Consider the following 11,493-nt stretch of genomic DNA (forward strand, 5'->3'; position numbering starts at 1 on the left):
GGAAACGTGTGGGAACTACGTGAAAAGCGTGTTTTACAACTAAAAGAGGCGTCTGCTTTTAGTAATCAGCTCGTAACACCTCATTTAAGACAAAAGTTTTCAGGCAAACATCTGGTTAGAACACCTGCACCAATCATCTAAACGGGGGGCGGGGGTAGAGAAGCATGCACAGCTGCAGTAAGCCCTGATTTGATTTTTTTTTCTTAAGGTATGCTCGTCCTTTACAGTTAAATACCTGTAAGCACAGCGAGACCTTACAGTACTTTTTGCAGTTCACATCCACTCATCATAGGTATGAATATCATAGTAATGCTGGGCTTTAAAGATTTCTTTTAAGTGTTTGTTTTTAGGGTGCAATGATTCCACAGCACACATCTTTAATGACTTTAATAGACAAGAACTGTGTGCACAAAATTGAATTTATTTTGGATTTGCTCTAATCCACACAGTGTCAGAAGTATCCATGCACAGTAAGTTTCACTGAGTAAATTTGACTCAAATTGAATAAAATTTTACTCTAAAAAAAGACAGCATTTGGTCCCAGTCCACAAATTTGATGTCTTATTGCCAATGTTTTAGTTACATTTTTTAAACTTCTCAATTGTTTTTTTTTAAAGAAGTTGTGTTTCGCTTCATAGCGCATGCACCAGCTATGCTAAAGTGGTCCTGTTTTGAGTATACATGTAGGATAATGCACAATGAAACGATGCTTTGGTAGCAGCTTCTTGTGTGGAAACAAACGTTTGAATAACCTGTGGTGTTCGGTGATCAGGTGTTTCAAGAAAATACTGATACCTTTTGATAACACTGGTGAAAATACAATAGTCACTATTTGAAGCAACAGCAGTAGCAAATACCAGTGCTGATCATTTGGACAAACTAAGTCTCCAAAGATGAGTAAGAAGTAAACACCAGGACTGGATGGCATTTAACCCCAAGTCATTTGAGTCCTCTCCCAACTTCACTGTAGGTGGTTTGTTGTTTTGTTCCATGTAGCCATAGTTAAAGTTTTTAATTCTCCTGTCCACTTCCTTTGATGTTGTATACTGATCATGTAACATAATCAGTTTCATTTCATATTATGCCGCTCCCTCCAAGATATCATGCATAATATCAACAGAGAAACTTTCACATGTATTAAGTTCTGCAATGAGTTTAGAATGCAAGACTGTTTAACACCAATCACATAAGGAAAACTCTACAAAACCAAACAGACAGTTTAGACCAAGGCTGTCACCAGTAACTTGGACAATAGTTCCATGTACTGGGTCATACAGGGGAATCTTAACTCCATCTCTCTCCGGGATTTTCATATCCTTCACAATTGGATCAAGTATCTTAGGGAAGCCATATGTTTGGGATGTTGAACTCCTTGGCAACTGTGAACATAATAAAATTGCATTATACATTTGAAATAAACACCAGAACAAGGCAAAGAAAGTGAAATTAAATAAATTGAACAAAATAAACCTAAACATTTGGTATAGCAGCTACTATAGCATCATCCCCAAAGCTTGACTGATTCACACTATGAAACACGCTGGAAACATTGATGTTTTTTACTCACCGCATTCCAAAAACGATCCGTAGGTCAGTTGGCCCTCAAAACAGATGTACTTCTGTTGTTCTCTGCACTTCAGACGCACAGCTGGCATCCTTGATGATATGAAAAGGATATTTTTCAATAATCAGATTTACTACAAATACTTACAAAATTGAACAAAACACACAAATATATCCCATGTGTGTCTTACAATTTCATGGTGTTCTATTTTGATAATGTGAATGCATGTTAAAAAAAAAAAAAAAAAAAAAAAGAAAGAAAGGCGAAACTCTACGTTGCAGCAATCAGAAGTTTGTTTAATGCTAATCTAATACACTAGGGGCTTAAGAAATGTCTAAAACTGCAACCATGTACACTTTTCAGTTCGAGTAAAACACATGTGCTTGCTAAACTAACAGCAGTACACATACAAGATTCACCTCCATTAAACACACGTGCTCCTAACCAAAGATCAGGCGAAAACAGTCGGTGTATGTGACTCAATTCAGAGTAAAGCACACGTGCTTTCTAACTGAACAGGTGAAACATCCACAAACGTCAGTCCACGATAAAACACACATATTGCTAACAGAACATCAGGTAAAAAGGTCGATTTGCATGACTCAATTTGGAGTAAAACACATGTGCTCACAGACCTTTTTTGGATAAAACATTGCTGCACCGGATTTGTTAAAAACACACTAGCCTGGTCAATTACGCTATCTAAAAGCAGCTATTGAGCAATGCTAAATTTAGTTTCGTGATATATATACCTTAATGCTGTCTGTGAGTAATCTATTAATTTGGCAGAAGCTAACCAGCCTTGGCACAAACTCGTAAGCTGTAATGTTACTTACAGGCGTTACCTTTCAAATAAACAGAAAATCCCCATTTTATCCTAAATTAAATCATTATTAAGCACTTTATTCACTTACCTGGCTCACGGCTGACAGTTGTCTCTGTTCCACTGCTGGAAGGAAACTTAGGAAATGTTAGTGGGCGTGGTCTCGCCCACTAACATAATTTCCTCTGGTTTTTTGCTCCAACTCTAGCAGCCAATCGAAATGATTACAATCCAAAATGAGTAAAAATGACTCTTAGATGAAAATAATGTTAACTCTGAAAAAATCATTCTCTCAATTTTCCCGTGTACATAATCCCCCAGTAATGATTAGTTAAATGTGCCTTTGCAAATTGCACGATGTTTTTGGTAGCAATCAGCAAGCTTCTGGCATACTTCTGGCTCGATATTTGACCACGCCTCTTGGCAGAATTGGTAGTTCATTTAAATTGGTAAGTTTCCTGGTACCGACCCAGCTTTAAAGTGTAGCCCTTTCTACAGGCTTGAGGTCGGGGCTTTCCAGAAGGTTAAGGTTAGCCTGCTTTATCCATTCAAAACCAGTTTTGATGTGCGTGGGATCATTGTCCTGTTGGAACACGCAACTTTATACAAGTTTAAAACATATAGGACTTGGTTTGAAGTGAAGTTGAATAATCTGGAGGTAATACGCCTTCTTCATTTTTCCATACACTGTGTGCAGTGTTTGCTAGCAAAACAGCCCCACAGCATGATGCTACCACCACCATGCTTGACAGCTAGTGCAGTGTTCTTAGGTTTCCTTGCCTTTACTCCTCAATCTTTGTCTCCTCTGATCATAAAACCTTCATCCAGGAGGAGTTTAGTTTATGCATGTGGGCAGCTGCAAATTTCATTCAAGCTTAAATGACCCTCTCAGTGTATATCTTCACTAGGGACAGTGACAGTCGTTCCAGCAGTTTCCAGTTCCTGGGTTGTTCCTGAACATCTAGAGAAATTGATTAATTGGGTCTTCTTCCAGCCCTTGGCAAAGTTGCAACACATCTGAATAACTTTTATTTATGCACTCACATATGTACAATTGTTTGATCTGATGGTCTTATAATCAGCATTTGTTTAGAAATGGCTTGTCACCATTCTCAGCTGATCAGCCATTAAATTAGCATATGTGCTCCTTCTGTGGGTCCTTATTAAGAGAAAGCCTCTATCCAGCCATCAATTTTTCGACACTTACCCAGGTCACTAGTTAGAAGTCTCTAACCCAAAGATGTGGAGACCGCCGTCTCCCACACAGAACTCCTCCAGCTGTCCTGGGTACACCCCCCGGGCCTCCTCCCATGCCCCTACAACACCTCACCTAGGAGCAATAGTTTCAACAATCCTTCTGTAAGATTGCTGAGCACACAGATGCTCTGAGTGGAATAAAACTATACTTTGAAAGCAACATCTGATCTGTGTCCCTTTTAGAGCCACAAGTCTGTTATTTGATGCTGTGTTTTGTTGTCAGAGTAAATAAAAACAGTAAGGAATTGTACTAAAAATTTTATTTGTTGTTCATCTGTACAATGACCAAAAGAACCCAAAAATACAAACAGGTGGTTAAATTACTCTCACGCTTACAAACTCGAGCAAGTCTAAAGATGTGTTTTTAAAAAAGCAAAATGACAGACAGTTATCTAACAGGAATTACGATGGCATCGGTGCTCTCGGAGGAGCCCGTGGGGGAACACCTGGGGGCCTCGGTGGCATCGGAGGTCCTCTCTGGAAGCCAAAGGGAGGTGGTCGAGGAGGACCGGCACCATAGCCAGGTGGAGGCATGGGAGGAGGAGGCCCTCTCATGCCTGGAGGGACAGGAGGGCCTGAGAGAGAGAGAGAGAGAACAAGTGGTCACAGTCTGATAAAACCGCTGTAAAACTCTACCAAGAGCCGGGGTTCACACCAGAAACCTTCTTGCTGTGACGCAACAGTGCTAACCGCTGCCTTGCCATGCCGCCCAACATGATGTTACACCTTATTCAGTTTCCTTCCCATGTCCTTTCTTATGAAAATGGCTTCCTGGGTATCAGAGCCCAGATTTTGTGCCACAGCTGGCTGATGTGACAGCAGTGATACAATTTTTTAAGGCTTGGCTCACAAATTTTAGTAGGGTACCTTCACAGGCATCAGCATGAGTCAATGAACATTTGAATGCTTTCCAAATCATCTTACAGCTCAAATGTTTATTTTTTATGTTAAATTATCAATATGTTTCATCAACACCAGGGCAACCTGAGTGCAAGACAGCAAAACCATTTTCAATGCATAATACCAGCTGTGTTACAGAGAGAACCCTTCAGTGATTCTTTTACAGGGAAATGTTGCTTTGAATGACTTTTCCTCTTATTTTGGTGCTCAGAGAAACTTATTAGACAACAAAGACTGGAGGAGATGCCACAGCGCTTACCTGTGGGAGGTCCATACGGTGCTCTGGGAGGCATGCCCATAGGTGGGGGTGGAGGCATGCTGGGGGGCGGCGGTGCCCGTGGGTTTGATCCTGGTGGAGCAGGAGGTGGAGGCACCATGCCAGGAGGAGCAGGAGGAGGCATGGGCATCTGAGGCATACCTGCATGGCAGCAACAAAGCAAGCTCAAGCTTAACATTTGTCCACATGGACCAAACTGGTAAGAGTGAAACTGCAGGTATATTTAAATATGCCAAACACAGGTAATCTATAACTGATAACTTCATACAGGCTCATATGTACAAGAACTACATAAAAAGCATGTAAATATACATATCTAAACTTTTACAACGTACTACTGCATTACTTTCCACAAGGAATGAATATGGAAACACATTGAAAGCATGAATGTAGCCTTACCTGGATGCATACCGCCAGGACCGAACGGTGGTGGTCCGGGTGGAGGTCCGCCACCACCCTGCGGGCCTGGTGTCACAGCTACTGGTGGTATGGCCATAGCAGGAGGCATTGATGGAGGTATCGATCCAGGTGGAGGAACAGGAGGGAAAGCACCAGGAGGTGGCAAGCCTGCACGCAAACAGGTTGCATTTGCAAAGTGAGTCTCATATTTCACATTTGAGCAGAGCAATGTGACTTATAATGATCTACCCATGGTAGCTAATGTAATATCTATGAAGAACTTCATTAAAGGACCAATTTGTCAGCTGTCATGTTCACTTTACTCCACACACTGATCAAGATTAGTTAGATTAAAAATAATCTCTTTATCACCTACTGATAAAAGAGGCATCATCCAGAGCAACACAGACACACTTCCTACATCATCTTAATGCTCATGATGGAAACTCATCTACTCCCATGACAGCCTGTAATCTATAACAATTAATCACATACTGCTGCTGTTTAGAGATTATCCCGAGAAGAACAAAAGGAAGCACAACAACATAACTGCATATCACCGACATATCACCTGCTAATTACTCATAATTTATTACTTCTTAGAACAAAATGGTCACAATAACTGAGTGTACAGGAAGCATGAGCAGCAGGTATAACGCCCTGTCTATTTCCAAACAGGATCTGTTCAACAATTGGATTGTGTGTGTGCAAAAGAAGGCAAACTCACGCTTTCCTAAATTAAGTTTAAGTGACGCCATTTGTACTTTAATCGATAGTTTAACAGAGTAATATAATTAACTGCCATGAATAACGAGCCCAAGATGGGGCTGGCTTTTTAACAGCAATTCTAAGATAATCATTCAAGCACTGCATCGTTCTCTTAGACAGACAAAACTATTTAGAATATATCATCACAGCCCACTGGACAAACTCTGTGTAATAGATACTGCTTTTTTAATTTAATGTCCAATCATAGAGATGTAAAGTAAACTACAGGAAGTTCTCTGTGAGCATACACTGTAAAATGTAATATTGTGTTTAATTAAAAATATTAAATAGGCTGAACTCATTTTTTATCAATTTGTTATTAGAGCTCGATTTAAATAAGTTACCAGTACTTTTTATGCAAAAACGCTGATAAACTCCATTTATTTGAGTTGTCTTAACTTAGAAAAACTAAGTAAGCTGGAAGTTTTGCTTCTCAGTGCGGAAGGATGAAAGATGTGTTTTGAAAATGCCACGTGACTACCGTCCCCCTCCCTCCCGGATCAGTCCGCATGTTCATGGCGCCAGCATTTGTTATGGAATATATTGAGCAAACCTGGAGATATTATTGTTGTCATTGCTGTGGATCTTTACTGACTTGGTGAGTAAATGTTTACTCTTATTCAAACTGATTTTGTGGCTTCTCTTAGTTTAGCACCAGGTTTATAATCTTGCTAGCTAGTTAGTGTTAGCCTAGCGTTGCTGCTGCCGCTGGGCTCATCTTACTTAAAAATTAACACCACAGTCTTAAAAACCTTACATAAAACTATGTCGGTGAAATTTTCTGTTGATTGTTTGAAATAAATAAGTGAGAAAAGAGCCCAGACAAAATTCTTCGGGAGGTGCAGCCGTTAGGGGTGGGTGGGTGGGGGGGGGGGGATAACAGAGCTCTCCGAAAACGTGGAAGCACTTTTGCAAATATGTGATATTTTGATAAATTAAGTAGATATTTGAGCATTACATAGCTACATTCTCGCCTGAAAATATCTTAAAAGGTTATTTTGTGACCCAGAAAGGGTAGTCTGGGGAAAAGGAGGATCGCATTTGTCGGCTATGTTTGTCAGAGGAGCGCGGCTAAAAAACTTGTTACTTTTTCTGGGTCACAAAATAAACTTTTAAGATATTTTCAGGCGAGAATGTAGCTGTGTAAATTTCAAATATCTGCTCGATTTATCAAGACATCACATATTTGCAAAAATGCTCGGACGTTTTCAGAGACGTCCATTTTTTTCATGCTTTGTGGCAGCTTTTGAACATCTGTGGCATCTATTAATGTCAAATCTAGCCTTTATTTAACAACATAAGCAAACTCTATGTTACGATGATTGCACAGCCATTAAGGATCAAATCAATGTTCTGTTTTTTCTCCCTCTGCTTGCTTCTTACTGTCTTTGAGGCTCGGGACCAGCACTCCTGTTGTTGGACAGAAAGACATCAACTCAGTGGTAAGTGTTTTGGTTTTCCAATATATTAGCAACTGTCAGTGACATTTATATTAATCAGGCTGAACTTTAATCATACTTTAGATCAGCCTGTTATACTTATTGTTTTATTTGTGCTTTGGTTTGGGGAAGTTGTTTCTTTACTGATCTTTTCCTGTCTTCTGTTATTAGACTTGAGATATGACTGCACTATGCTGTTGCTGTGACTCCAGTTAATTCTACAAGACATGCTGTGTAAGTAAACAAACAACAACAGTTTGGTCTGCATTTCTTGAAAGATCACATCCCCCAAACTTAGTTTAGAGGGTCTAAACTGTATATAGTGAAGTCTGCAAGTTTTCTAACAGCAAAATTTGTTTTGTACCCAAAATCATTTTGCACAACATTAGAATGAAAGTTATTGGCCATGTTTGCATAGCCCTTTTTAAAATGATGCTTTGATGACATTATTGTGTGTTGGGTGGTGGTCACAGCTATCCAGACTGACAATTGGGACATTGAATGTCACCTCTCCGGTGGGGAGGGAGCCTGAGATTGTCTAAATTGGAGTCTGTTTTATACCAGAAGCAGAAAAAAACATGTTTTAAGAAAGCAATTAAGTTAAAATATGATTGTTTGCTTGCAGGACACCAGGAGAGATGAGTCCTCCGTCACAGATGGTGTGGTCAGTGAAGATGGTCGCCTGCAAGTTCAAGCTCATTGCATCTCCAACCATCAACCACTGCCACTGTACTTAAGGGAAGTTAAAGACTTTCTTCTGCACCTACATTTGGATCACCTTGATCCATGACAGTCATTCAGGCAGTAATGCCTGGACTAGAAACAAGCATCCTTAAAATAATACAACATTCCAGCTCATGTGTTGGAATGGAAAACAAATGTGTTGTTTAAATTAGAGACTGCACTTGTGACAGAACAACAAATATTTTATTTTGATTATATAAGTAATGTAAGTACAAAACAAACTTGTGGTAGGCCTAAACTTATTTTCAGAATAATTACATCTGAGACTTTGTTTCATTGTAAGATTATAACAGCGATGGCAATATAATTGTTTGTTGTTCAGCAGAACAGTGTCCATTTTTGGCTGTTATACTTTGTTGTGTTTGAAAATAAAAGTTGGGCTGATTTTAACATCATTACAAAAAGTGTTGTTAATTATTTTTAATCATATTCAGGTTACCACAAATTGTTTTTTCATTTAGTTGAACTTGAAATGTTTGTTAGGTAAACAATTACTATTGTACAGTCAGAAATATCAAGTTATTGTTAATACTGCAGACTTGCAATGTCTAAGTTGTCCTAACAGTCATCTTAAGTAAGCTTTACTTATTTTTTTTGAGGCAACGAGTTTCCATAATTTTTTTGAGTTCTGGGAACTAAAAAAAGGCTGTACAGTGTACTCAAAATGAGTAAGTTGCCCTAACTTGGTCATCTGATGTAAACTTGATCCAATCTTTTTGAGTTCTGGGAACAAATGAGCTTGTACAGAATACTCAAAATAAATAAGTTATCCTAACTTAGTCATTTTTAGCTAAGCTTTACTCAATTTTTTTGAGGCAACGAGTTTCCATAATTTTTTTGAGTTCTGGGAACTAATTAGATTTTACAGTGTAATGTGAAAAGAGATTAAAACTCATGAGGAACAAATTTTATTCTTAGACCACTTCAGGTTGATTACTTCTTGTTCCTGCTCCTGGAAGTAGGTCAAGTTGTACCAGACACCCAAATTCATCTTGTAAGCTAATCACTTAAAATCACCACCTATTAAATTCTTATTAATGGAAACAAGATTTTTCCACATTACCTGATGAACGGTGCCTGAAATGTTGTGTAACACACCGCAGTAAAACAATAAAACAACTTCCATTTGCTCTTACCTGGAATGGCCATCGCAGCTCCCAGTGTGGTCAGGACCGGCGTTGGAGCCGTTGGCGGTGGAGGAGCATCTGCAAACAGCTGGTGAGGCCTGTCTGCCTGGGAGAGTGGATTCTGAGCGGCCAGGAGTCGCTCTGCGGCCGAGCCGTGACGCTCTCCTTTGGAATCTTTCTTGAAGGCGTACGACACTGTGATGGGCCTGTTGCAGAGGTACTGGCCGTTCATGGCCTCAATGGCAGCATCGGATGCATCGAAGCTGGCAAAATTGATGAAAGCATAACCCTTCGAGTTGCCGGTGTCTGGATCTCTCATGATCTTTGGCGTCTGGAGGATCACACCAAAGGCACTGAACGTGTCGTAGAGCAGTTTCTCATCAATCTCTGGGTCCAGGTTACCGATGAAGATGTTAGCACCGACATCCAGGTTTTTGTTGTGTGCAGAAGCTTTATTAACCCTGATCGGTTTGCCATAGAGCTTTATCATATTCATGATTTTGATGGCATAGTCAGCATCCTCTTCACTGAGGAACTCCACAAAGCCATAGCCTGAGAAAATAGCAAAAACAGTTAGCTGAGCTTGTTTTTGGTGATCCTTCAAAACACGTGCCAAAAAGGTGATCTGATTATTTACCTTGATGTTGGCCTGTGACTCTGTCTTTGGGCATGTGTGTGTTGACCACAGGACCAGCCTGCAGGAAAAGCTCCCATAGTAACGGCTCAGACACTTTCTCATCCAAACCACCAACATATACAGTGGCATCTGAAACATGAAGAGAGAATAAACCTCATAATGATCAGTGCATCATCACAGGTCATCAATCTCTTTTTTGTGGACACATGTAAAAGTCAATAGAGATACTTCAAGAATAGAAAAAATATATAATATTTGGAAATAAATTACTTAATCAGTGAGATCCAGTCCTTTGTGTCCTTTGGAAGCCCTGCTAATATAATTCAGCTGGAAGATGTGTACAGATAACTATGCGTTGTGAAACTACCGGATAAAAGATTTTAAAATTAGATACTTGCTTTTTCTTAAAGTTCCTTTATTGCCTCTCACACTCTCCTCATATTTAATATACGTGTACAATATTTATTATGCAAACTCAAACGTTTAGTGTTTACATCTAAAATACCGGTATCTAAAATCCTATATACCCACATCAAGAAACAGTCCCCGTCTAAAATCAGCACGATAAGAAACAAAGAAGTTTAATATGTTTAACTTGACCGCCGAGTGAAGCTACAAGCTATGTTGTTAGCTTCCTCGGCTACTTGTAGTTGTTGGTCAACTAGACGTTAAGTCTGCTGCTAATTTGCTCGCAACAATCACACTTCAAAACAACCCCAAACCAACGCTGAACTCTGGCTTATATATAAGTGACAAGTAAAAGGATGAAAAAATCTGAATGAAAAGCAAAATCAGCGACATGCTAAGCTAGCGACAACTCAATGTTTCCATGTGATCCGCCGGTTGTTTATCACAAACTGCTGTCTAAACGAGGCAGTCAGTAAGTAAATCTGAGCCGGTTCCGGTGAAATGTACCAGCACTTTTATGAATGAGGAGTGCAAATAAACAAAACAGAGTTTAATGATGAGTTTACCTTGGTTTCTTTCTGAAATTGGTCCCGCTGCCATGTTGAATGACCAACGCAGGGGGAGCGATGCACAATGAAACCCCGCCTCTTCCGATGCTGTGTAGCGGAAGTATAAAATAAAAATTCAATTTAATTTAATTTAATTTAATTTTTTCTGGTATGATATTAAATGTCGGATTTTAAAGAACATAATGTGAAAAACGAGTTCATTCCAGCTTGAATTGAATTTGTTTTATTTTTGTTTTAATTGCTTCCGGACACAATTTACCAAACAAAAGTGTAAAAATTGACAATATTATAAATGCAGTGGATTTCCTTATTACTGAAACAACTAGTCTCACGTTTCAATAAGACATAACTAGAGAAAAAATCCAATCAACTTACTATTATTTTATTTTATTTTATTTTATTTTTATTTAATAATAACAAACATAATTAATTTGTTTCTCAAACATAGTCCAGGTACTGAGTAGCTGATTTGTGGGTAGGTAGTCAGTGGGGTTGTAGTACTGTGTGCAGCCAGCACACAGTAAGGTAGCATTTCCTTGATGCTAGTATGGACAACTGTCTGGATCCCCTGCGATCCTCTT

The 11,493-nt window shown here is 39.3% G+C and overlaps 1 protein-coding gene and 1 long non-coding RNA gene across 2 annotated transcripts; both read right to left on the reverse strand.

Moving 5' to 3' along the window:
- Positions 1–342: 342 nt before the first annotated feature.
- Positions 343–2,983, reverse strand: LOC102075511 (uncharacterized). Its single transcript, XR_270301.4, has 3 exons — positions 2,479–2,983; positions 1,568–1,656; positions 343–1,379 (listed from the first exon to the last, which is right to left on the reverse strand). It is a non-coding gene; the product is annotated as an uncharacterized LOC102075511 (long non-coding RNA).
- A 904-nt stretch (positions 2,984–3,887) lies between these two features.
- sf3b4 (splicing factor 3b, subunit 4) lies at positions 3,888–10,996 on the reverse strand. The gene is made up of 6 exons (XM_003444105.4): positions 10,910–10,996; positions 9,936–10,064; positions 9,308–9,850; positions 5,221–5,388; positions 4,804–4,962; positions 3,888–4,219 (listed from the first exon to the last, which is right to left on the reverse strand). Exons 1-6 carry the CDS (start codon positions 10,941–10,943, stop codon positions 4,047–4,049), a joined length of 1,206 nt encoding a protein of 401 aa, XP_003444153.1. The 5' UTR covers positions 10,944–10,996; the 3' UTR covers positions 3,888–4,046.
- Between the last annotated feature and the right edge of the window lie 497 nt (positions 10,997–11,493).

Source organism: Oreochromis niloticus, linkage group LG22, assembly GCF_001858045.2.
Source record: "Oreochromis niloticus isolate F11D_XX linkage group LG22, O_niloticus_UMD_NMBU, whole genome shotgun sequence".
Classification (NCBI taxonomy): domain Eukaryota; kingdom Metazoa; phylum Chordata; class Actinopteri; order Cichliformes; family Cichlidae; genus Oreochromis; species Oreochromis niloticus.

Excerpts from the sequence above, each read along its gene's own strand:
- sf3b4 (XM_003444105.4), bottom strand. The coding sequence starts at position 10,943 with ATGGCAGCGGGACCAATTTCAGAAAGAAACCAAG. Across the intron at positions 9,851-9,935 it reads AGTCACAGGCCAACATCAAG|GCTATGGCTTTGTGGAGTTC; the intron begins GTAAATAATCAG and ends CTATTTTCTCAG. Across the intron at positions 4,220-4,803 it reads ACCGTATGGACCTCCCACAG|GCCCTCCTGTCCCTCCAGGC; the intron begins GTAAGCGCTGTG and ends TCTCTCTCTCAG.